We start from the raw sequence: 27,508 nt of genomic DNA on the forward strand, positions 1-27,508 counted from the left end.
TTCTTAATCTTGGTGTGGGCTTTAAAATACACACGTGTGTTTCAGGTGGGCAGAACAAAACTCACACAAACAGCAATGTTCAAAAGAAAGAGACCCACACACTCACTCTTCTCAAGTAATCTGAGCCGAGAGGCCAGACCCACGGGAGCTTTATTAATCCCAGTTTGAGTGGCAGCTTCAGAGTGATCAACCACCTCCTTATCAGCAGCAGCTCAGATCTCTTCAACATTTCCATTTGAAAAGCTGCAGAAAAGCTCATCTACTTGAGCTTTAATTCTCACTGTTAGCTCATAATTTAACAGAAACGTATCAGCTATGTCGCTGTGAAGACAGTAGGAACAGGGTGGCACGTGCTGCTATCCTCGCTGCGATGAAACGTTTTTGACTTTTAGCCATTCATTCATTCATTCAGTCATTGACAGTTTTCAGGTGAGTCTACGGGAAAGGTGGGTGGTCTCACCTGCGTGCAGGGACAAAGGAGAAGTGAGCGGCTGTGTTCGGGGAGAAGTTGCGAGGGCTGTCCAGTGGGCTGGTGCCTGCAAGACAAATAGGAGGGAAGAATATTTACTTCGGGATGCAATGCGGGTTAGGTTTTTCCAAAAAAAAAGTATTTGTCTGGGGTTGGAGCTTTTCTAATGAATGGACAAACAAAGCAAACTTTGTGAAAAACATGGATTTAATGCTTCCTTTAAACACATTCATCTTTGCTGATAATTTACTTTTTCTGCTAGTCCTGTGTTCAGACTTCAAGGGTTTCTGGGGGAAACCTTTCATTACTGTTCTCCTTCACTCCCTGCACCGCAACTCTCACCCCCTCTTTCGCTGCACACGCTGCCTCTTACACACACTTGTGCGGTATCAGCAGCACACACACATCCTCATTCTACAACAGAATTTCCGTCTGGCGAGGAAATACGACAAATTTCCTGCGTTCTAATTATTCATTTCCATTACAAGCTGCCTGCGTTCTTGAGTGCGCGACACGGCCACCCGCCGAAGGATTTTGTGTTGGGGGGGTTTATTACTGTTCCCCCCCCCCAAGAGGGAGGGGTCCCTCAGTCCAGTTCTCATTTTCAGTCAATGCATTCTACTCATGGGTGTGGCCGTTAAGACAAATGACAGCTACAAAAGGAGACCTGCTACAGACATGAGTGACTCAAAAGAGGAAGATGAATCTGTAGTCAAATGTATTCAAAGTCCCACTACGATCATCTGTTTGGCAATTGTAAGTCTTCCCAGTGGTTCCCAACGATTATGTTGTTTTTAGCAAAGAAAATAAAAAAAGAAACTGAAACTGTGTTATTTTTAGAACATAGTTTCTGCAGAAGAGACCCCCCCCCCCGCCGCTGAGAGCTTGCCATTCAGGCATATCCGAGTATGCTGCTAAAAACCTGCGATGAAAACGAGTGGGTTCTCACATTGTGATGTCACAAAGTGAGAACAGCCTCGTTCAGGAAGAGTCTGCGCTGCCAGCACCACGGTGATCGGCTAAAACACTTTTCTTTTTATATGCACAATAGACACATCCATCTTTGCAAAAGTTCAGATGTTTGTTTTGGTGCGTGAAATGCAGACACACTGCCGAGGGCGGCTCTAGGTTGTTGTCATGAAATAGACGGCACCCACATGGAGTGAAAGGTGGTGCCTCAGAGATCAAGTCGTCTTACTTTGGGTTTGAAAATGAACTGCAAAAATAACTCATATTTCATTAAAAAAATGGTTCTTTAGTATGCCAAAGATATGTACGGTATGTTATCATATATATGCATATAGTTTACTCTAAAAGGTTTAAGAAAAGCAAAGCATGTTATAGGTCCGTAAAAGTAAGTAAACTTGAAAGCCTTTTTTAGACATTTTGGCACATTGTGCACTTTGTTTTTTAAGTGAAAGGATAAAGGGTTTATTAGGGACAAATAAGGAACAAAAACACAAAATAAAATAAACTACGTTAGGAGCCTTGTTTGTATACTATAAAAGGTTAATTAATCAATAATAAAAGTCTCTCCTGTGTTTTAAAAACTGTTCATACTTGCAATTTCCAGTAGACTACTATAAACTACAATCAAATCTGACATTTTTTTCCAACCACATCACCAAACTAAAGTGTCAGCAGAGCCGGAGTCTGTGCCGTGCATCAACCGAAATCTAGAGTCAACAAAGGTTTTATCACTTCTTGTGTTTTGAATTTTATATCATTAATAACTTATATACTTTTGTCTTTATTGTGCAGGCTCCCTACATGTCAGCATTGGAGTAGACTGACTGCAAACCTTAAAAAACTTCAAAAAAGTGGTTGGGAGACAGTGCAGGTCAAACATCTGTTGGCTTTGATGCATCATTTCCAACTGAGCCGCTGCCCTGGATGGTCAGCTTAAAATGATGCTGATGGACAGGTGAGGGGATTTACAGCAGAGTTGGGAGCTGCTCCCAGATGAATAAATCAAAGGTTTTTTTGATAAACAGGCTGTAAATATAGAGTTGTGTGACACTCAAGGCCAGGCTTTGCAGTGAAAGTGGATGCTTGGGGATGTGGGACTAATAAATGTTTGGAGGAAGGTTTGAGGGCTGAATAACAGGGAGATTTCTGCATCAATTATGCATTTTTGTCAGCAGTGCGCCTGGAAAGAGCACAGACTCAAATATTAATAGGAGCGTCTGCGTTCATTGGGATGGGAGCTTGTGCCTCAAAGGCTGGCAGTGAAGACCAGGAATGCATACACTCCAGTGAACACGTGTGTCATTAGTCAAACACGCTACTTGTTAGTCAGGGTTGTCTCACAACCAGTTTTCTGCCACATACATGAGGATGAGAAAAAAGCAACACCAAGGTCTGATTGTTCCACTGTGCGCACAAGCTTAGTGTAAACTTTTGATCATCTTTTCCACAAAAGCACTCTCATATGTTACACAAACAAATGATGTTAAAAGCCTTGAGGGAATTTTGAAAGAACCCAATAAAACTAACAGGCTAAAGGTAAGCCCTGTTTGGTGCAGTTTGACCTGTTTTTAAGAAACTTCAGGGCAATTAAACTTGCATAAACATAATGCATGAATAAACAAAAATAAACAAAAAACTTAACTGAGATATGCATTTTGTGACTTATATGAAACAAAGCAATTGTCCTCACCTAAAGTGAACCTAAACAAGGAAATGATACTAAACATTAAACCTAAGAGTGGACAATTAAAAAGTAAAAATGGCTTCAACTACTAAAGACCCACTCCATTGAAAAAAAGTGGTTTTGATGTTTTAAACACGTTCTTGTGGCTTTTTTCTGATATGGAGGACGTATATAAAACTAAGCTAATATTTTCATTTCTGAGTTTTTCTTTATTTAAATCATTGTGAATCAGGAGCAGATGAAAAAATGTCATTGGAAAAAAGGCTATTTGTGACAGAAAAAAAACACTGGGCAAGCTGCAAGCTCCCTGCTCTGCTCCATTCTGATGCATCCACTAAAAGACTACAAGACCCATGTACATCTTCATTTTCCTCATCCGAGCTGGCATCTGGCTCAAAACTGTGTGGCGGGATTGCTCCAAAATTGCTCACCTCTTTTTTGTCATCGGTAATGTTAGGTTGGGGGTGTGAGGGGCTGTGAGCTAGTGGGAGAGAGTGTAAACAGATGGATGTTAGGAAGTAAGGACAGGCTTACTCCACACCAACAGTCACCCACAACCCAGAGGCAATTTTCCAATCAACTCCAGCTACTCTGCGGGAGGATAAAGATTTATTTGATTTTAACTAAAGACGGCATATGAAATGCTAAGTTGTGTGCACAAAATGCTAATTTATGCCCACAAGATTCTGATAAAATACTAATTTGAGGACCATTTCTTTTTTTAATTTCTTTTTTGAAGGTCATGTCCAAGGCTCTGTAGTTTTCAAATGTTTAAAGGCTGCAAATTTCAAATGAATAAGTTTACATCTTTTACAAACCCAACATTTAAAACATCTCCTGGAGAAATATTTATCTTAACATGAGTAAAACCCAATTTAGTCATAACACTAATATTTATCCTACTGTTTACACTGTCAGGGCTTTAATGCTATAGCTAAAGCTTTGGTAAAACTTCCTTCCCCAAACATGGTGGGTTTTGTGTTGTTAGCCAGAAAAATGAAGCCAACAGATTTATGCTACATTTCCAGCTGGGACTGTCTGGTAAGTGTTGTTGTGGAGTCTCAAACAGAAGAAAGCTTGCTTTTAGATTTCTCCATGCTCTAGACTACAGTGACCTACTTTGGCAAAAAAAACTAAGAAATGCTCCAGCTCCACCACGAGCAACATGAAAATGTAATATGTGCTTTGTAGCTCGCTCCCTTCGGGTAAGGTGAGGCCGGGATGAGAAATTTTCAGCTATAATTGGGAAAGGCACAGAGAGAAAGTGAGGCTGTGACAGGATAGTGAGCAGAAAAGCAGCCATCTTTGTGTCTGCCCCTCGGTGCAATTATAAAGATGAGAGGCAGATTTGTTTGACAGAATTCATCTGCAAACGGATGACCTTTTCCCAGAAAGACAGGCCTGTCTGTCAAGAGGAGAACGTTTGGGCCGAGCAGAGAGGAACAGAAAGTGTTGCCGCATCATGGAGGAAAAGGGGAAAAAAATAAAACATTAAAACAAACATAAAGAGAAAATGAGAAATTTCAACATTTAATGAAAGCCGCTTTTAAGAGGAATGGCCTTCATCAGCCAGCTGGGATTTTAGGCTTTGAGGAATAGCTGTTTGATTAGTGATAAATGGTTGAGTGATTGAAAGTATGATTATATTCAGGACCTGAGGGCGCTGGGAGCAAAAGGAAAATAGCTTTGGAAAGAATCAGCTCCCACTGGTGCATTTTAAGCAGCTCCAGAAGAGAGAGTGCTGATGACATCCAGCTTGCTTTGGGGTAAAACCTAAATACTTGGGCCCAAACAAAAGAACTTTACCTCTGCAAGCATTTTCATTTATCATATTTAGTACATTAAGGTTCCCAGAGGCGTCTTGAAAACAGAGAGACAATTGCTACCGTGGTAACAAAGCAGTCTCCCATCAGTAACTGGAAATAGAAAGACAGGAGGAGCTGATGAAGCAACTTTAAAGCAGTTCTTTTGAAATTTAGTGAAGGAACTGTTTTCAGAGATTTAAATAGCAGCTCTATTCTAAGAGCCTTATTGAGGTTTAGAGGGAACGGCATCTTCAAATAATGATAACATGTTTTATCCATCCTCTGAGTCGGCTGCCAAAACTACCGTCTGTTAAATATTCTACAAATAAACATCTAAGGTGTTCCTGTGCTGATTTACAAGCAGATTTGATGTACTGTGAGAACAGAGCTCGTCTGCATTAGAAGACTACATAAAGCTCATAAAAGACATGACAGACTCTAACAAGTCCACTAAACATTAAAACTTCTGGACATTTTCTCACCAGACAATTTTAAAGTCAGGATTTAATTTGCAGCAAGTTAATCATTAATGATTTGTATTTGTTCATTTTGTTGATGTTGGGTATGAAAATAATCAAATTCACATGTTTGTTTATGAAGTTCAGACTAGACTTCCGTGCACACTTAGGTATAAATGAAGACATGAGAGAATCACACGTCAGCTTTGGAGTGAACTAATCTTACCACATCTTTGAGCATTAGTCCCAACTACCCTTAAGGGTGGATATGGGCTGTCTGTGGGCAAAAAATGGAAAGCCCGTCTGTACAGGATACACAGGCGGCTCGCACGAAATATCAAGATTGTAAACCGTCCGGTGAGCCATCAGAGAAAAAATGTTCATGCACATATTTGTCATAGTGAACAAAACAAAAGGGTAAGGTTGAAGTAGGTGACACACAGGCGTGTCATACAGATTTTTCATTTTTTCAATCCCTCCAAATTAGACAATCAGAGTAAAGTTTATGTGAGCATCCTACTGGCACTTACACCTATACACGAATGTGGCCTTTGAGCATGGTCACTAACGAGGCAGTACCTTACGAACGACTAGCGTGTGGCGTTAGGGCGCCATACAACCACGTGACTCATTGCATAAGTGCGTGCAACTTAAATGATAAAAACCTGTAGCACCTTGTGCAGGCCAACCCCAGTATGAGTGCCTAAGGTTTAAAGACAGTAATAAAAAATACACAATAAACAATAGTTTGTGCACCTCTACAGATAAAAATATGCAAATAAAAACCTGTTGTGATGTTGTGATGTCAAATTTTATTTTAATTGTATACCAAGTGTTTGTATTTTTGTTTTATATTGTATATGTATGTATGTTGTTTACATCATGACCAGGGGCTAAATACTACCTTTGGTTAATTCTGCCTTTTTTAACCATGTATACAAGTAGTTCTTTTTCTTTTTTTTAATTGCACCGTCACCATTTCAATAAACTAATATTGTTAGATGGTCCCTCACACTCATATTTTTTTGAATCAATGTTATTTGTCCATTTCTGCCTGATTTGTGGTCCTCCTCTTCCCTCCATGTTCATGTTGACAGCTGGATGTGAGGGCTTGCTGGAGCTTGAGGGATTTATGTCAGATTTTTGTCACTACGCGCTTTTCCATCTCCAGTTCAGTGTGAGCAAAAAAAATTAAATAAAACCATTTCATTTAATATGGATTATTTTCAAGACTATGGATTAAACATCTCTCTCTATCCATTTTTAATGTTCTCATTTCCCAGATGTCAGAGTGATGCTGTCACACAGATAAAAACTTGATAGATTTCCAATAATGAAAACCAGAAAAAAGCTGCTTCCAGGTGATGAGTCGCATTCAGTGTCCCTCATGCTGAAACTGTCAAACCTTTTCACAAGAAATCTATACAGGTCTCAAATGCCAGATAGGATTGTGTTGTGTGTAAGTTTGTGTTACCTGTGTGTCCGTGCAGAGGTGAGTGTGGCCGCGGCAGGGTGGGGGAGGTGCTGGACGTCACAATCAGGCTCTTCCTGTTGCTGGCTCTGCAGCTGAGGACACAAACAAACTCAAATCAGTGACTCGCCATCATGTGACAGGAGTGCTGCAGGGAACCGCACACACCGCTAAACACATGTGCAGATGTTCATCTGCAAGGAGCTGCGTCCATCACAGCTGGGCTCACGATCACAAACGTCAACTCTGCTGTTTCCAGGAATGACACAAGTCCCCAGCAGCGCCGCTACTGCATCGCACATCTGTGCTCACGCGCCATGCATGAGCGTGGGATTCGTGCATCCACTTTTACATGGCAGCTGCTACATAACGCATGCACACACATATGCACCACAGGAGACTGATGTGTGTGAAAAGCCACTTCAACATTGCATAGCTCCTCCTTCCTGCAAAAAAGGTTCACTAATCCACAACAATCATTTTGCCAAAATCTTGGAAGTTTCCTTCAAAAAGGCTACATGCCAAAATGTTCTACTATATGTTTAAGGTTCATATGTAAACAATAGTTTATGACAACCCTCCACAGAAGCAGCAACACTTTCATCAACTCAAAAATTAATATTTCTGTTCACCTGTAACATAATTCATAAAAATACATATAGCAGCTCTATATAGAGGACTAACAAAGGCCCCACTCCAATCATCTTTTGATCTATTTTTAAAGCCTTCCATTGGTCTTTCAATGCTGATTAAGCCTTTTCTTTTTTTCAAAATAAAAAAACCTGTGTTTTTTCTAGGACTTAGTTTCTGCAGAGCGGCTGTAGCTCATTGGAAATTCACCTCAGAGTTGTGGGCAGGACTGTTGGCGCAGAGTAAGCCCACCCTAACTTTCCGTCATCCCTCTGTTTACACACTCTAGCTTACAGCCCCTCACATCCCCAACCTAACATTACCGGTGCAACAAAAATGGTGAGCGATATCAGAACTATCCAGCTGTACAGTTTGGATCCAGATCCCAGCTCGGAAGAGGAAAACAAAGAGGTGGAACAAGAACATGTTAAAACACCCAAAACACCCTGTCTTAAAGCACGCGTCAGTTCTTAAATATAGCTGCAAATGAGACAGATTCTGTTAAAGTGGTCACTTACAGTAAATAATTATCAGATCAATAAAAAGAGAAAGTCTGCTAGATATTCATTAAAAACAACAGTCACAGAACCTAACAGAACCTATTCATCTTCACTAAACCTGACCCAGCAGCAACCTGTCACTTTCTTGATTGAAGCTAATTTGTGGTGAGACAAGGTGAAAACGAGAGTCATGTCCAATTAACCAAGAGAGTATCTACTCAGTACAGGATTAACTCTTTTTAGCATTCTGGTTTCAGGCTATAACCCGACAGGAAGTTGGTGAGGGTTTCATTTTTGAACCTCATCACTTTGCTTCACGCCATAATGTGGCTGTAATGGCTTTTAGCCTTTAAATGTTTCACTTTAGATTTACATCAGGTTCAGCAACTACCAGGTTTTCATTTCTCAGTTTTTTTTAATCAAATACTTATAATCTGTGCACATTTAAACAATTTTTGAAACAACATGCTTGATGGAAAGTTACTATAAGCAAAAAAACACCGAAGGCTATTCAAAAAGTCATGAATGTAGAACATGATTTTGCTTCTTTGACGGTTTTTGATGAAGAAGTTAAGAGATTTTTTGGAAACATTTTTGAGAACATTTTTTACGCTGAGATATCCATCTCTCAGCGAGAAGATTTGGAGACATTAGCATAGGAGCTTGTTTTCAAAAAATTAGCAGTTTTTTTTTTAATGAAGATTAAAAAACTAATCAGTTGAGTCGGCATCATTAAGTCTTCAGGAGGTTGACGCCACGCCGAAAAAGAGATGAGAGTCATTTGCTCTGGAAGTGTGACATCAGTCCCCAGAAGAATGGGAAAGAGAGGAAATGAAGGTCTTCACACTTCAGACACACCAGCAAGTCAGGCTCAGATGAATTTTCATCTTTGTTTTTTACTTGAAGCTCGCCGCTGACTGATCCTGCGATGACAAAAGGCGTAGCAGGAAATTACAGATGGAGACCATAATGAGGCCTCCTGGTGCACCGGCATGATGTTTTTGTAAAGCAGCCCATTTGTTCTGCGACCGCCTCTGAAGTCCAAACGAACCAAAATGACCAAAGTTATTTTCATTAATCCCCATTAAGATTAAATTAAAAAAAGGATGCAGCTTTGTTTGCTGTTTTCTCCTTTTGGGATTTTACGAATCCCAAAAGGAGGTTATTTGACCGGGAAAAGCATCTGAAGCGGCGCGAGCACACCAACAGGAAGTGTTCTGACAGAACCAGCAGGCGACAGACGCTAACGGCACGCCGGTTTCATGTTAAACGGCCCGTCACATCTGCAGGCTGTAATTATGAGGCTGTTTTGCGCCGCCGGCTCTCTGAATGCATTCACGGCAGACAGCAAGGGATTAGAGCTGAGGTCTTTTCTGCAGTCAAGTCATCAGTGGATCTTTCTTCATGTTTCTAATCTGCATTTTCTTTTAAAAGAAAAGTCGTTTTCACAGGTTTTGACACTAGAAGGTTAAGGTGAAGGAGCGGCCTGTGTCGACTGAGGTTGGGGAACTGCTCATGTGTGATGAATGAAACGCGCACGGCGTGCTGTGTTTGTTTGTGTGTGTCCTCTACCATCTGCTGAGATGTGCAGCATCAGCAGTTTGTGGCAGCGGGAGATCTGATGCACACAAACGCACACGAGCGCACGCACTTTATGAGGGATGAGCTGCCAAATCGGAGATTTGGTGATGCGTGTTTGGGGAATTTTGCCCTCACACACACAGACACACACACACAGACAGCACACACTCTTTCCTCAATTTTCCTGGGAAGTGCAGCAGCACTTTGTACTTTCTGTGAACTCTTAAAGCGCTCTGAAAAGCTGCAGGGCAGAGGAAGAGGAGAGGGAAGGGGGGCCATGAATGACCAGAAGCTGTGGGGGTCAGCCAGATGAAGACTCCAGAGTTTTCATCCAGGAGAGTCTGACAGCTTGATATGAAAAATGGATGGATGGAGGTGAAAACCAGCAGTTTTCTGTGCAGAGGACAGAAAAAGAGGCAAAGGACCTAAAAGGTCATTTGTTTCGTAAGCAGATTTTGACATTTACGGCTGTTTGCAACAAATAAAACTCTTTGTGGAGGCTGACAGCTTCACTCATTGTGTGACCTAACTGCTAAAAGCAAATATGATGACTTCATTTATCCTGCTCTTCAGAGAAAACTCACAGACTAAAGAGAGCTACAGTTAAAAAAAAATTGTTAAAAGAGAAACGTTTCGGGAGTTTATTATAGATTTCCTGAAAATGAGAAATTATGACGGACATTTGAGATATTTGTTGAAACCAAAACCTTTTTCTTTTATAAATAAGGATAATCGGAAACTGAAAATTGATTGATGTTCAAACATGCACGCCAATTTGTGACTCCTATCCTAAAAACACTCTTATACTAAATGAAAAATATCTGTGTAAACACCACTTTGAGTGTGCAAAACGAAATTACTGAAATTATTCATTTTTAGAATAATTTAAAAAATGTTGAATTAAAAAGAAAATTGGTAAAATAAAGGCTATTGTTTATGTTTTGTAAGCCCAGCACCAAACCCTAATATAATCGCCCTAAAAATTCATGTTAGACAGAATAAAAGTAGGATTTTCCAACACCAATATTTTTGCATTTTTTCAGCTAATTGGAAATATAACAACCATTAGAAGAAGCCTGGGGGAAACTACTTAAATTTGCTTTTTTATTTTGGAAAAACACTTTTTAATCAGCCAATAGATAAAAATTTCAGGACACTTCAATTCTTAAATATTTCATTATTGTTAAATGTATCTAAATGTGAGCTCAATGTGTAAAATGACAAATAAGCATAATTATGCTTGTGATCATTTCACAAACATCATAAAAAATAACCACAGCCTTAACCGCAGATATCCGTGATTGATATGACATGAATTCATGTATTCAAATATAAAATTACTGAATGTTGGTGTGGACTTTTTTTGTGGGAAAATCTTAGGTTAAAAACATATTTATTAACACAAATAAACAGATTCATCTGAATTTAATCAAGAATCTGATCGATGTTGGAATATGGTTAGATATTGATTCTTAAAAATCTGGTTGGTTAGTATATTTTTCAAAACTGTTAAAAATACTTTTGTGCTTCATGAAGATGTACAAACATTGACACATTTTGCATTAGAATGTTCTCATTTTTAAAACCTAACATTTTTGTGTTCCATTCCATTCCATCTTCCCTTTTCTTTCCAGGGCTCTTTTTGTTTTCTGATTCTGCCTCTAATAAATGTGGAGAGGCAGTTTCCTGCAGCACACATGCCAGGATATCATCAAATTTGGAACTTAACTATAGAACTTTATGAAATTATACAAATAACGTCCAAAAAATAAGTACAATATTAAAATATTTTCTTTAACAAACTACTTTAACAAAGATTTAAGACATTATGTGCATACTAGGCAAATGTTCTTTGTGTGTTTTGTATCTTTGTATCTATCGAATAGCTGTAACTGTAGTTGGGTTAACAAATGTCTACTTTGCTGCAACTAAGCCAAACCCACAGTGGAGAACAATGGAGGAACAAAGAGAAACAAATTAAGTGCAGACAAGAGAAGACGGCAGAAGATGACAACGAGCCTGCAGCACACACAGAATCCCACTGAGACAAAACCAGTGCTCAGTTAGCGTTGATTCATTAGGAGCGACTGTCACTCATCCGGCTGCTTGCTTGCAGGCTAATGAACAGAGGCAGCTTCATAAATATGGATTAAGGGCTGAGCCAATCCAGGCTTCACCTGCCAAAGCCAGAGGGGGAGACGGAGGGGTGATGGAGAGACGCGTGAGCGGCTGGGATGCAGGCCGCTGGGGCAAACCGCGGTACAGTGAATATGTGTGAGAGAATTTTCCAAACATACAACAGCCTTTAGATTCTGGCTGACTGCTGGAGAGAAAGAGACAGCTCCACTAAGAGGACCTACTTTCTGCCTCTTCCTCACTCAGGCGGCTGCTTCCCAAAAAATGTCAAAGAACAGACAAGTTTTGACTTTTCTTCCATTGCAAGCTCTCCGCATGTCCCCTGGGAAGCATGTATCCATTATGCAGAAGTGGCTCAAGGCTGCATTCTGCCACAACTGTGTGCTTGTACATGAAGAGAGCTTTCGTGAGGATTCTGACACCATCAAAGTATCAGCATGCCAGGTAACAGCACTTCTCAGGCTGAGCAGGCTGAGGCTACAAACTCTGAGACTATTTCTTTTCCAGCATAGAAAGCAAACTAACTCTGGGAAAAGTGTGAAGAAGATCATTTGATCCAGAGACCCCAACAGGAAAGCAATACCACGATTTTACTCACATCTGGTTTTTGTTGTTGTTTTTTTTTGGTTTAATTTGAACCGTAACTATTTCCAAATCCAATATTTAATGATATCACACTAGATAGAGAATAAATCATAGACACAAAATTGGGAATGTTAAAACAAATGTATAAAATATCTAATCTTTATATATATATATATATTGCGAATATCGCAATGAATCGTAAACCCAAAATGTGTTAAAACAATCTTATGCCAGCTTGACGCATTTAACGAATCAAATAAATCCCTTTATGCTTTGACCAATCAGATGGACGCCTTCCCATTGTTTAACAATCAGATGGAGGCCTATTATGTTAGATGTTTGTCACCTATGTCTATGAGGGTCATTTGGAATATAATTTTAAACTGTTGCAATGAAATGGGAATGATGTTTTTGGTTATTTTTCTATTTGTTTATGTACCGCAAATTATATCGCTATCGCAATATTAATTTCTAATATCGCAAGTTTTCCTCATATCGTGCACCCCTAATATATATATATATATATATATATATATATATATATATATATATATATATATATATATATATATATATATATATATATATATATATCACTAGAACTAAAATAATTACTCCTCCAATCATTGTGCAATCGGACCAGCCAAACGTGATCTTGAAGTGGTGAATTCAGTTGTTCTAGGGGAGTCTGAGTCTCTTTTAAGTGCATACTGGCACATTTGAGCTTTTACACATCATTTACTCATTGAAATCAAAAAAAAAAAAAATTGTGAAATAGATGCTGATTCAAAGTTGATTATTTTTTTCCCCATAAAATACGCTGAGCAGCCTAGTGGTAGAGCGTCCATCCTAGAGTTGGGCAATAAGGCCAAAAAATAAAATCTCAGATTTTCTTCAGTCCAAATTCGATTTTCAATTTTAATGGATTTTTTTCTCCCTCCTTCAACAAAAAATGCAAATAACAGAATACATTTAACAAAACTATTTTATTTTAACATCTCCTTTAGAAATATGCTCAAACTCAAATTTCTGCTACATACAAGCTGTAAAATGTTTGCAGATCAATGCAGCAGATGTTTTATGAGTTTCCACTAATTTGAGCTCTCATAAATTTAGAAATGCTTTACAAACTCGACAGTGTGTCTGTTCCAGGTGTTGAAACACATTTTCCGTACTCCTACTTTTAGCAGCTACAACCTTCAAACAGATTTTGCTGCGTGTTTGATTCTCCGAATTGAAAGTCACACTCCCAGTGGTCAACATTTCATTTTTTATTAACCAGTCAAATTAGCTGGTAGATGAAACAAATCTAACAAATAGGCACATTTTTCTTGGACAAACTATTACATTATTTTACAAAGAAAACCTATAGGTTATTTTATATATATATATATATATATATATATATATATATATATATATATATATATATATATATATATATATATATTATGTTGAATGCAAAGAGAGAGGAAGCCCCCCTGTGCCCCCCATCAAAAAAGGCTTTGTGCGTAGCATGCATTTGTTCATATTGCGCAACAATCTTTTTTTTTTTTTTTTTTTTCACGGCCACCCGGAAGAAATTCCAATTTGGTTGCTGCCGTTTTCATGGCTGTTCGTTGCGATAGGCGGCTTCATTTTAGTCCAAACAACGGAAGCCTAAGAGAGCAGAGAGCTGGCAAAATAACATCTTGAATTTCCCCAAAATAAATGATCTAAAACAACAAATTCAAATTAATTGACAAAATCGATTCGTCTCCCAGCTCTAGTCCAACCTGACACAGGGAGATAGGTTCAAATCTACGATTGGACCAAAGACTCTTAAAGTCTCACTCCAATCATCTTTCGTCAATGAATGCGCATTGAAAGTTAAACCAGTTCAACTTTGACCAATTAGGGACTCAGATTTGGTAGCAATGTATGTGAACAGAAAAGGACGCCATCCTCAATTCACTGATCCCTGAAAATTGATCACAAAGGAGAAATTAATGATTACAGCTTGTGCCCGGCTGGAATTCTATGACATCAAATCTTTTGTATATTGGAATATAAATGTGAAAGAAATAAAACCTGGAGCAAGATTCACCAGGCTTTTACATTTCACACCAAGCCTCTTCCAACTGTAGATACGTGGCCAGTATCAGGTAGCGACAGTCCAATGTAAACACTGTATGTCACATCCCCGGCGTGTACGTAGTATTAAGTGAAGCTGTCAGGTCACATAGATTCTGTTTGACATGAACCACTTCAATGTAGACTTTATAAACCTGAGAAGTGCTGCCTCGTGTTGCTATGCAGAAGTCACAACCCCTGACTCCTTAAAAAAGGGGGGAGGGAGACAAACACACACACTGAACAGGAGCGGAGAAGATGAAATGTGCCCTAAACATGTGTCAGCATGTCTGCAACCCTGTTATTACAGGGCGGAGGCGGGTGATGCTGCTCCACAGTGATAAAAGCCGCTCTGACTCCCTGCTGGAGGAGACTATTCCAGCTCTGACAGACAGGGAGGAAGAGGAGGGAGAAGGGTGGGAAGAAGAGGTCAACTGAGGGAAGGGAAGTGAGACATGATGATGATGCACCGCTGCATCCATTAATATCAAATCGCAGCTTCAATCAATTGCCTCGCTAACACGAGGAAATGCCACGAAACTCCTGTTGAGTTTCAATAAGCCTGCTGCTTAGCCGCTAGATCACAAACCCAGGCGGCTGACCTTCATGCCAGATCTCCTGCTGAGCTCCAAGACATTCCGGGAGGGGAGCAAACCGAAGACTGTCCGAAAATTAGAGGGCAAATTGTGAGATACAGCAAAATTTAAAAAAAAAAGGGCTGCATTTGAAGTAAGCACGTACCTCTTGGAGCGCCGCAGCATGCTCCTCTCAGGGAGGGAGAAATTGGAGAGCACAGTCCAGGAATCAGACATGCTGACGGCGATTCAGAGCCCGCATCACTCCGACCTGACACTCAACAGACGCCGGCTTCCACCTGTCATACCGACGGCATCGAATGTGCGAGCTTGCTGGTGCTGTGACTCCCCTCCCTCAACTGATGCTACTTCTCCCCTCAACAGCGCCTCCCTCCACCCTCCCTCTCCCAAAGCTCACCTCTCTGTCTGAAAGGACATCGGCTCTCATCCAGAACATGTTCTGATGCATGTACTTCCCGTTTCCCTGTTGTTAGAGCTCTTCAAAATAAATAAATCTGATTTCTCAATTGCATGAAAGACATGGATGATCCATGTCTTTCATGCAATGACTGCATATGAGTTTTACAGATATACAGTCAGTGCTTCCGTGTAGCGACGAGGCTGAAAACTTTGGACAGTAGCTCCTCCTTCACACAGGAGGAGAGCATCAGATTAAAGACATTTTTGGACAAGCAGCAATTTCCATCTGTTTCTAAATAGAGGCGAAGGATACAAATTTGATAGGCGAATCACGTTCGGTATGAGCACAGCGGTACAGGCCCAAGGAAACCCAACTGAGCCTTAAGGAGGTATTGTGATGAAGCTCTACAGCTTGATATGAATCACATGATCAGAATGTTAAGACAGGAAATTAAGCAGCAACAAAATATGTTTTACTAAAAGTCAAAGATCAATAAAATATTTGAAGAAAGCTTAGAATTTGACTAAACATGCATGCTGCACTTCAGAAAGGCAAAGGATTGGTCAAAGAGAAGCAGTGCACACGAGGACACTCAATTATTAGTCAAACTCCAACCGTATGACACTTGTTACAGAACTATACGTCAGCCGCTGTGTCTGTTATTTAAACAGGAAAATCCAGATTCCTCATCAGGAACAAATTGTTTTTTGTTGAAGATTTTTGTCTCTCAAAGTTTTTTTTTTTTTTAACTTGTCCTGTCCAACAGCTGAGCAGACGGATAGGATCTGAAATCTTCTTGTTACAACAAGGGGTTGTGGATCTTCTGACACACTAGGTGTGTCTCTCAAAGCTGAAGGAGCCACACCTTTGAGCTCGTAGGGTAAACAAGGAGGGAAGGGACAATATGTTGGTCATTACCAGTTTTGTTCTGAGGCAAGACATTGAACCCCACATTGCTGCTGATGGTTATAGGTTGGCACCAGTGTTCAGCAGCGGAGTGAATGGAAGAATGGGACTGTGACTGTAAAGCGCTTTAGGTCTTCTGATAAGGAAGTAAAGTGCTATAAAAGTAAACACCATTGACCATTTGATTTGCCACATGCAGTTCATCAAATAAAAAAAAAGTCAAAATAATCAATTTAACGTGTCGTAGTGAGACTAAATGGGTGTGATTTGAAATTGATTTTGTAGTTTAGCAAACTTCACAAGAAAATGTGCCAGAGAGATTTATGTGAGTCCAAATATATTTAAGAAAGAGGTCGAAGAAAGAGGGGAGGCAGAAGGGTCCGTGGCCAGAGAGAGAAGGGAAAAGGCAGGAACATAAGTTTGAGAATAGGGACTCTTAACGTTGGCACAATGACAGGGAAAGGCAGAGAGCTGGCAGACATGATGGAGAGAAGGAAGGTAGATGTACTGTGTGTGCAGGAGACAAGGTGGAAGGGCAGCAAGGCACGTAGTATTGGAGGAGGATACAAACTTTTCTATCATGGTGTTGATAGGAAGAGAAACGGGGTAGGAGTGATTCTGAAGGGGGAGTTTGTAAACAGTGTTCTAGAGGTGAAAAGAGTCTCAGACAGGATGATGAGCCTAAAGTTAGAAATTGAAGGGGTGATGGTGAATGTAGTCAGTGGGTATGCGCCACAGGTTGGCTGTGAGTTAGAAGTGAAGGAGAGATTCTGGAGTGAGTTGGATGAGGTCATAGAGGGTATCCCCAGAGGAGAGAGAGTTGTTATTGGAGCAGACTTTAATGGGCATGTTGGTGAGGGCAACAGAGGTGATGAGGAGGTGATGGGCAGGTTTGGTGTGAAGGAAAGGAATCTGGAGGGACAGATGGTGGTGGACTTTGCGAAGAGGATGGAAATGGCTGTAGTCAACACTTACTTCCAGAAGAGAGAGGAACATAGAGTGACATACAGAAGTGGAGGTAAGAGTACTCAGGTGGACTACATCCTGTGTAGACGAGGTCATTTGAGAGAGGTTAATGACTGCAAAGTGGTGGTAGGAGAGAGTGTAGCCAAACAGCACCGCATGTTGGTGTGTAAGATGACTCTGGAGGTCAGGAAGAAGAAGAGAGGGAAAACAGAAAAGAAGACCAAGTGGTGGAAGCTACAGAATGAAGAAACTTGTGAGGAATTTAGGCAGAAGTTGAGACAGGTCCTGGGTGGTCAGGATGAGCTTCCAGATGACTGGGAAACTACAGCAGAGATTATCAGGGAAACAGGTAGGAAAGTGCTAGGTCTGTCATCTGGAAAGAGGAAAGACGGTAAAGAGACTTGGTGGTAGAATGAGGAAGTACAGGAATGCGTCCAGAGGAAGAGGTTGGCTAAAAGGAAGTGGGATGTAGAAAGGACTGAGGAAGGTAGACAGGAGTACAAGGAAGCGCAGCGTAGAGTGAAGAGAGAGGTGGCAAAGGCCAAACAGAAAGCTTACGATGAGCTATATGACAGGTTAGACACAAAGGAAGGAGAAAAGGACTTGTTCAGGCTAGCCAGACAGAGAGACAGAGATGGGAAGGACGTGCAACAGATAAGGGTGATTAAGGACAGAGACGGAAAGGTGCTAACAACCCAGGAGAGTGTACAGAAAAGATGGAAGGAGTATTTTGAGGAGCTGATGAACGTGGAAAATGACAGGGAAAGAAGGGAGGAAGATGTGGTTGTTGTGGAGCAGGAAGTAGCAGAGATTGGAAAGGAGGAGGTTAGGAAGGCTCTGAAAAGGATGAAGAGCGGAAAGGCCGTTGGTCCTGATGACCTACCTGTGGAGGTATGGAAGTGCTTAGGAGAGACAGCAGTGGAATTTCTAACGAGTTTTTTCAATAGGATTCTAGAGAGTGAGAAGATGCCTGAGGAATGGAGGAGAAGCGTTCTGGTTCCGATCTTTAAGAACAAGGGTGACACGCAGAACTGCAGCAACTATAGAGGAATAAAGTTGATGAGCCACACAATGAAGCTGTGGGAAAGAGTAGTGGAAGCCAGGCTTAGGAAAGAGGTGGAGATTTGTGAGCAGCAGTATGGTTTCATGCCCCGTAAGAGCACCACTGATGCCATTTTTGCTTTGAGAATGTTGATGGAAAAGTACAGAGAAGGTCAGAAGGAGCTGCATTGTGTGTTCGTAGATTTAGAGAAGGCGTATGACAGGGTGCCGAGGGAGGAGCTGTGGTACTGTATGAGGTCGTCTGGAGTGGCAGAGAAGTATGTCAGAGTAGTTCAGGACATGTATGAGAGAAGTATGACGGTGGTGAGATGTGCTGTAGGTCAGACAGAGGAGTTCAAGGTGGAGGTGGGACTACACCAAGGATCAGCTTTGAGTCCTTTTTTGTTTGCTATGCTGATGGACAGGCTGACAGACGAGGTAAGACAGGAATCTCCCTGGACAATGATGTTTGCGGATGACATTTTAATTTGCAGTGAGAGTAGAGAGCAGGTGGAGGAACAGCTAGAGAGGTGGAGGTTTGCTCTGGAAAGAAGAGGCATGAAGGTCAGTCGTAGTAAGACAGAATACATGTGTCTGAACGAGAGGGATCAAGGTAGAAGCGTTAGGTTACAGGGGACTGAGGTGAAGAAGGTGCAGGAGTTTAAGTACTTGGGGTCAACAGTTCAGTGTGATGGGGATTGTGGAAAAGAGGTGAAGAGGCGAGTGCAGGCAGGTTGGAGCGGTTGGAGGAAAGTGTCAGGAGTGTTGTGTGACAGAAGAGTGCCAGCAAGACTCAAAGGAAAGGTGTACAAGACAGTGGTGAGACCAGCTCTGCTCTATGGGTTAGAGACGGTAGCAGTGAGACAGAGACAAGAGGCTGATATGGAGGTAGCGGAGATGAAGATGTTGAGGTTCTCCTTAGGAGTGACCAGGTTAGACAGGATAAGGAACGAGTACATCAGAGGGACGGCTCATGTTGCCTGTGTTAGCGACAAAGTCAGAGAAGCCAGACTGAGATGGTTTGGACATGTTCAGAGGAGGGATAGTGGATATATTGGTAGAAGGATGTTGGAGATGGAGCTGCCTGGCAGGAGGGCAAGAGGACGGCCAAAGAGGAGATACATGGATGTCTTAACAGAGGACATGAAGTTGGCTAACGTTAGGGTAGAAGATGTTCATGATAGAGCGAGGTGGAAAAGGATGATTCGCTGTGGCGACCCCTGATGGGAAAAGCCGAAAGAGAAAGAAGAAATATATTTAAGAATTGAAATCAGGGAAAAACCATTGACTGTATATGAGAACTGGACTGACTGGGTGAGTGTGACGTCACCATAGAAAATGACTTACTTCTGGCTCCAACCAAATGAAGTCAATTCAGTCGCCATTTATTTGCAATTCATACGCCGCCATGTTGGAACCAGACTGACTGGCAACTACTCTAATCAATTAGGAATGAGCCACTTGGACGTTTACATCCTTACCATCTGAAAGCGCACTCAGGAGGATCTGTCGATCAAATATTTTGAACGTTCAACATAGGGACCAATTCGTACCACATACTTTTACTGAGGCATCTGATAGGTCAGTTTATAACTTGAACAACTTGCACTACAGAAAAAACATGACAAAAAAAACTCGGAGTATCAAGACCATGCTTGAGGTATCAGAGCAAGAAAAGTAAGTCTGACAAATGGAATGACTGAGTAATAGCTGTTTATTTCTTCATAGAAGTCTACGGGATTTTGGCTTCTTGGGACTAGCAGTTACTTCCTGTTTAGAACGTGAGGGGGAGGAGTCACTCAGTCCAGTTCTCATTTACACTTATTGAGAACATCTTAAAATAACAAATTGTGAAGGAATTTTTTTTTTTTAAATAAAAGTGAGATTAACTTAAAAGGACTGGATTGTTGGATCTAAAGTTATCCAACGAGTCAATTTTCATAGAAAACAAAAACTACGCCTCCACAACCAGGAAAAACAAACATGTGAACAGTGTCTTTAAAATAAAAGTGAAAGTGATTACTGATATTTTTGTTTTTTAATGACTATTCAATGTTTTACAAAAGCAGTGTTGGGTCTCCTCTATAACTTCACTCGTTTTTAATTAAAGGTTGTAATTAATAAAATGAGCTGTTCTGGTTAATAATCATTACGAGAGTTGGTTAGAGCCCCTGGACAATCCAAACCTTATTAGTGCCGTTTCCTGCACAAGCCCAGGAAAACACCCTGAAACATGTGTTAGGGGATTACTCATTATGAGGCTCTTACCTCCAGAGGAAGGGGTTTCCTCGATGGTAAACGGGGGCAGACAAAGGGCCGTCGCACGAGAAGAGTGAGGGAGAAGAGGGAGAGAGGGAGAGTGCAGAGAGCTGATGGACAGACGGATGAAAGGAAGTGGGGGACAACAGGTGCTGGAGGAGGAGGAGGCTGCTGTTGCCTTGGCAACACAGCTGAGCCGGGGACCAGATTCTGCCAACAGAGGAGGGAAGGAAGGAAGAAAGGATGAAGAAGGACGAGAAGAGAAGTGGCTGACGAGGGCGTATGAACTGGTATGTCCATTGGCGTTTATAAAGTTGCTAGTTAAAATGTTTTTAACCCGTTAACATCTGAGATGTCACTGGTGACACCTAAATAACAGGCTCTTTGACATACCGCAACTCCTCAACCGTTTACGCTACAGGTGTCAAACTATAACTATATAGGAACATATATATATTAGGCCTGCACAATATACCGCAAATTTATCGTTATCGCAATATCCAGCTCTGCAATATGCATATCGCAAAAGACGGCGAATATCGCAATAAATCGCAAACCCAAAATATGTTAAAACAATCTTCTAGCAGCTTGAAGCATTTAACGAATCAAATAAATCCCTTTATGCTTTGACCAATCAGATGGACGCCTTCCCATTGTTGACCAATCAGATGGAGGCCTATTATGTTAACCCTGGTCCTGAAGAGCCTCAACCCTGCCTGTTTTCCAGCTCTCCTTAACCAGCTTGCTGTTGATTGGCTGACTCAAGTGATTTCACATCCTGATTGACTGAACACACCTGATTTTGGTTATCATTATCGAGCAGTCTAGGGAGAATTGGAAAACAGACAGGGTTGAGGCTCTTGAGGACCAGGGTTAGCCACCCTGACGTTTGTCCCCCATGTCGATGAGGGTCATTTGGAGTATAATTTTTAAACTGTTGCAATGAAATGGGAATGATGTTTTTGTTTATTTTTCTATTTGTTTATTTACCGCAAATTTATCGTTATCGCAATATTGATCACTAATATCGCATATCGCAAGTTTTCCTCATATCGTGCAGCCCTAATATATATATATATATATATATATATATATACATATAATTGCCAGAAAAAAAAAATCAGAAACCGGAAAAATAAAAAATAACCAACAATAGAAATTGACAACTGACGGTCTCCCTTCATGGTGAGGTAGATGTGAAGTGGAGGAGAATAAAAAAAATACTATACCTAAATGTTTAAGTTTGAGGTTGTGTACTAACAGCCTAATTTGACTTATCACATTTAATATGGCTTTAGACCTATACTAAAATATGACCAAACTAACAAATGAAAAGTGGAAGTTCAATTCAAATCTGACTTTTTTCTGTCCGTCTTTTTCTGTCTATTGATAAATAAATGTATGTATGCATAGCATGTTTGTTTTATAGGATGTTGTTACATCCCCTGAATTATCAAGTGGTTTATAGGTTTTGTCTTTCTGCAGATTCTTGGTTTTAGTTGTATCATTAAATTTAAAATGAAAAGCTGAAAGAAAGGAAAAGAAAAGAAAGAAAGATGGTCAAACTGATTATTAGGTCAATCTGCTCGCAATTATCTGGGCTCTTGTATGACATTTTATGAGAGATTTTACTGTAAAGTTAAGTAAATAGAGAGGGTGCTTCCTTTAGATTTTTAGCTTTCACAGAGAGACTAAAGCTCATAAACTGATCACAGTTGGACAGAAAGCCCAGATTCAAATTCACTGATCTTCAAAGATCACCAAGTGATCAAGTCCAAAAACTGAGAGGGGAAGTGTTTAAGTGCAAATCAGTTTCAGTCCCTTTGTTTCCAAATAATCCCACTCTGCAACAGAACAGAGGCCAGACAAGTCCTTCTCGGCTCCTCAGAGTTCAACTGGTACTCAGTGCTGACCTGCGGGGCAGGCGGACCGTATGGCGGTAGTCTCAGAGTCCCAACCCTCCCCCCAACGGGTGGGAGAGACCCCCGCGGGTGAGCTTCCCTGCTGGTAGATGTAGATCTCCGCATACTTTAGTATGCAAAGTGTTTACCCACCATGCAGCAGGACCATCTGTGGTGCAGCTCAACAGTTTTAGCAAAATCAAACACAAACGCATCATGAAATAATGGACTGAGAAACGAGATTAGTCTAATGGCTCATCAGCTGAAAGACTAACCTGCTGTCAGCATGGGCAAATTTGCAAAAATATCTGCAGGCGGTCCGCATTTTTGCAGGATTTTAATACAGCTGTCTTTATTTCTTAGAAAAAACATAAATCACTGTTTATGATATTAAAGCTACAGATAAAATACCTACGAAAGGTTTAGCAGTTCCCTGATAAGAATTACTTTGGCTGCCAATGAGTTATTTGCTTTTTGTTAGTCTAAATGTCAGTTATTTTAAAATAATGAATTTCTTCGTTCATTCATGCACATTAGTTTGAACAATGAGGCTGAGAGAGTCTCTAAGTTACATTAAAAAAAGCTATGCAGAGGGACTCAACAGTCAGAATTCTTATGGAGTAAATAAAATCTTGTTTATTTTTAATAAAGTTGTAGGTGCTTTACATTTTATGTTTTTAGCAGCCCTCTGCTTCATATTACAATGCCTAGCTAAAACAGAGAAATACATTTGATTTAGGAAATCTTTAGCTTTCTTACATTAAAATGTATGTACAAAAACATTTAATGTGCTTCAGTTCCATCTACTTATTCATTGGATGTTTGTGGTTTGTGAAAAGTTAATCATTAAGTTTATAAAAAGGTTCTGCTAGCATCATGCCAATTATAGTAAAGATGCAAACAACACTTTGAACTTGCTAAAGTTCTTTTTTAACCTAAAATTGACTGAATTTAAAAATGAAAAAAAAATTGTATAACAAAATTCTAAGAATTTTAAATGTATCAGTAAACCCGTGGAATTTTAACATCATCAGCAGCACAGGTTTAAAACTTTAATAGCCAACGTTTTCTCCCTTTTCTTCTCTAAAACATGCAGCTTTGAATTTAGACAATGTTGTTTAATAAAATGACTGAATTCTTAGCTCAGACCCTGCACTCATAAGGAGGGTCTAAGGGCAGGAATGGCCAGTTTAGTTTAGTCTGTTTAGTTTAGTGATCAGCTATCATATTTTATAACGGATTTTATGTTTTGTACAATTAGTGAAGCCCGTTGTGACACCTGTGTTGTAATGTTGGGCTAAATAAATCAAGAAATAGATAAAACTGAGGTGAATTAAATTGAATTTGGAAAAATATATTAATCCCTATAAGCCATTTCTTATTCTGTCTGTTAGGAACAACCTTGACAAAATGACTACTTTGCGAATTGTTTAAAACTATTTCTCACAGCTTACTTAAGTGAAGTGGAATGTCATGACAACAGATTTTCTAGAAGAATCCTCTTTGGATGGCTGGGCTCAAAGTGGAGCTGTTTCGCCATAAAACAGCATGAAAACAGATGTGATGATGTGGGCTTGTTCCCTAGCAACTAAGACAAACACAGTTTCCATTTAGCCAAGCATGAGCCCAGCAGTCCTTCACACATATTCCCCCTTTAGCACAGTAGCACCAAACCTTCGGAGTTTGTGTGGTTGAAGCTGCATATTTATTGTCTGTCAAGAAACTGGAGCCAAAGACAAATGACATCAACCAGGGAAGAGTTCCTCATTTCAGCAAATAAGTCTTCAAGTTCAACTCAGTTTAGTTCCGTATTCAAATGGGTCTAAAATGTTGAGTTTTTAATTATCTGAGGCTGTAGTGACCTCATCAGAGACCTGAGGAGAACAAGATGTTTTCTAAGAAGTCCTGATAAAAACGATGTGAGAAATGAGCAGAGAACTTCCTTTGTCATCAGATAAGATGGTTTATCTATGTTGTAACGTCTTATTCAGAGCAAGTTTAACAGGCTGTAAAAAGTCATTGTTTTTGTTCACCTTTGTCCTTTCGTTACAGACATTTAAAGGCACAACTCATCCCAAACAGCTGCAGTGTTTTTTGTTGTACACTGGTGCTTTGATACATCGTTATTCATCTTTCGCAGTCTCACTGTTTCACAGAATTTTTTCTGATTAAATGTTGTTGTTTTTTTACTTTTTTGTTCACAGTGCACTGTGTCCTGCATTCTGATTGACTGTCGACTTTGTCAATCAATTTGATCGGTGCCGTGTCTCCTGTACAGAATGCGATCAGTTTTCCAAAAGAAAAAAATCATCAATTGTGAACAGATTTTTGTTTTCATTCTATCAAACTGGACTTTTTTTTTCTACAAAGTTTTGAACTTTGAGAGTTTAAACAAGAGAGAAAGGTGTAGAAGTTGTTTAGTGAGGGTTTTACTGACCTTAAACATCTCTTATCCAAGTCTGTGGGTTTCCTCTTTCAAAGGTTATTCATGCAACCTACCCCCTGCCGTAAACAAGGGAACAGTGTAACGCCATTTTTTTGCCACTCCTATTCAGGTCAATTGAAGCTAATCAGGCCACAAGCTGTCATTGTGAACTGATGTTTCTGTTTCTGATGTTTATTCCTATTCATTTCCATTTCCGCTGACTCAGTCTGGTCACTTTTTACAGAAGCATTGGGGGATGAATGAACTGTGATTCAGCATTTAATCCCTCTTTAACCAAGACGACACAATGCGATCGTTATGAATTATTCTTTTCTTCTGCTCAATTTATCGCTCGAGATAAACAAATGCACGCAACTTGTGGCCTTCCACACACACATGAACACAAACTTGCATGAGCACACACGCTCTTACTGGAGGCGAAGATGCGGCGCTCCTGCTCGCTCCTTCCTTCTTTTCATTTTGTGTTCTGGGACAGAGGGATCAACTGTAATCTGTAATAATCCAGCAAAGTCTGTTGGTTCATCTGACCGGCAAACGCATTCTCATGGCCGAGCAACCCTTAAAAACACTGAAACTGACTCAGCCAGCCAGGAGTCGCTGCCCTGTCTGAGCTTCAGTGTATAAAAGAGCCCAGATCTGTGTGCGAATGAGTGTTACTCTTATCTCCACTCACACACAAACACAGCTATGTGAGGTATCTGGGCTACAGTGTTCATCCAGCAGCAAGCATGGGCTTGCAGAGTCCAAAACTGAGAGTGCCACAGCATTGTTCGGAGAAACGACGCAAACAGACGTGAGATCACCAACTCCAGAGTTCAACACAAAGTTCACCAGGGTAAATCCGTTTGAGTGGAGTCCTCCGACCGAGACAAGAAAACGAATCCATAACATGAAACGGTGAAGATCGCAGAAGTTCCAGCTGAGACCAGGTCGCTGGTCACGGTACAAAACTCAAAAGGATCGCTCCTGTCACCCCGCAGACGGGAGCAGCCGGTCCAGTTAATCCCCCTGTACTCCTGCCAGAGTCAGCTCACCCGCGATCTGGCTGTCGGCCGCCACAGACAGCACTGAGAACTCGGCAGACAGCGGCAAGGGACAGAAGGGCGAGGAGGAGGGGAGGACAACTCCGGATAGAGGAAACCTGAGATGCTCTCAATGTGTAAACAGCACAGCTTGGTGAAATGTTTACAAAATACTTCTGTATTGTTGTAACTCTTTGCTAAAATGAGGAGAAACATGCAATTAAAAAGTCATCAAGTCCACAAGTTTCTTTAAAAAAGCTGAATGAATTGGATTTAGTTCTCGTAATTGTACACATACATTTATGATGTATAAAAATTATATTTTATTTATATATTTTATTGCAAACCCTTGATTCAATTCAATTCAATTCAATTTTATTTGTATAGCCCAAAATCACGACAACAGTCGTCTCGATGGGCTTCGAAGTAAAACATGAAATCAAAAGGATCACGAATACAAAGAGTTCAATAGAAAAATACTAAAATGAACTAACAAACTGACTAAGCTATACTGGCATCCCTGCCCTTAGACCCCCCTTCGCGGTAAGGAAAAACTCCCAAAAAAAACGGATTCCGGAAAAAACGAAGAAACCTCAGGGGTGCCCACATGAAGGAGGGATCCTCCCCCAGGACGGACAGGCGATTTACCAGAAATCTTAGAGAAGAATTAACTTATCTAAATCTACAACTACATATATAAAAGTCCAGCAGACGAGCTTCATCCAGCCGTGGTTGTGGGGACAGTCAAAGGCGCGAGTCGAGCCGGAGACAGGAACCACAGCCAGGTGTAGGAGCAGGAGCAGAGACGAGGTACTCGGTCAGGTACAGAGCAGAGACGAGCCAGAGATGAGCCAGAGGCAGGATCCACAGCCAGGTGTAGGAGCAGGAGCAAAGGCGAGGTAAACGGTCAGGAACTGGAGCACGGATGAGCCAACTGGAGTCTGGAAGCACTCCCACTCCCCAGGAGGGGAGAGGAAAAGAGGGACAATACATGAATCGCACTGCACCAAACAGAGGCATGGAGAACTAAATGATAAATTATGATCAAGAATAGAGGAGAGGAAGGGTAGAAGTAAAAAAGGAAAGAGGACAGAACCCCAGTGCACCATAGTTACCCCAGCTTCAACTTCTAGCAGCCTTTTAAAAGAAATAGTTATTATTAAGTTTAATTTAAACAAACTAACATTAAGTTAAATAATCTCTGAATACTAGCTAGTCTGACAATAAGCCTGTCCAAAGAGGAATGTTTTCAGTCTAGCTTTGAATGTAGAAACTGAGTCGGCCTCTCTTACATGAGCTGGGAGTTTATTCCATAAGACAGGGGCTTGGTGGCTAAACGCTCTACCTCCAACCGTACTTTTACTAATTCTAGGAACCACAAGCAGTCCTGCATTTTGCGAGCGAAGTGTTCTGATTGGTTGGTAAGGGACTATGAGGTCCTTAATATAGGACGGGGCCATTCCATGTAAGGCCTTATAGGTTAACAGGAGGATCTTGAACTTAATTCTAGAATCAACTGGGAGCCAATGGAGCGAAACTAACACAGGAGTGATGTGATCTCTTCTGCTGGT

The 27,508-nt window shown here is 40.7% G+C and overlaps 1 protein-coding gene across 13 annotated transcripts in view; it reads right to left on the reverse strand.

The window, feature by feature from the left end:
* The window catches only part of mast2 (microtubule associated serine/threonine kinase 2), a 191,548-nt gene that overhangs the window by 35,411 nt on the left and 128,629 nt on the right, over positions 1 to 27,508 (reverse strand). For 5 of the 13 annotated variants that reach the window (XM_078946193.1, XM_023954410.2, XM_023954409.2 and 2 more), the window contains 3 exons: positions 20,578 to 20,778; positions 6,860 to 6,951; positions 461 to 536 (listed from right to left, as the gene is read on the reverse strand). In XM_078946193.1, the coding sequence (XP_078802319.1) occupies positions 461 to 536; positions 6,860 to 6,951; positions 20,578 to 20,778 (369 nt within the window). Of the gene's footprint in view, positions 1 to 460; positions 537 to 6,859; positions 6,952 to 15,141; positions 15,335 to 20,577; positions 20,779 to 25,326; positions 26,286 to 27,508 lie in introns of those variants that run through there. The other 8 variants (XM_011474291.4, XM_011474290.4, XM_078946194.1 and 5 more) reach the window with 4 other exon arrangements.

The sequence above is a fragment of the Oryzias latipes genome, chromosome 4 (genome assembly GCF_053564925.1).
Source record: "Oryzias latipes strain Hd-rR chromosome 4, Olatipes_Hd-rR_3.1".
Classification (NCBI taxonomy): domain Eukaryota; kingdom Metazoa; phylum Chordata; class Actinopteri; order Beloniformes; family Adrianichthyidae; genus Oryzias; species Oryzias latipes.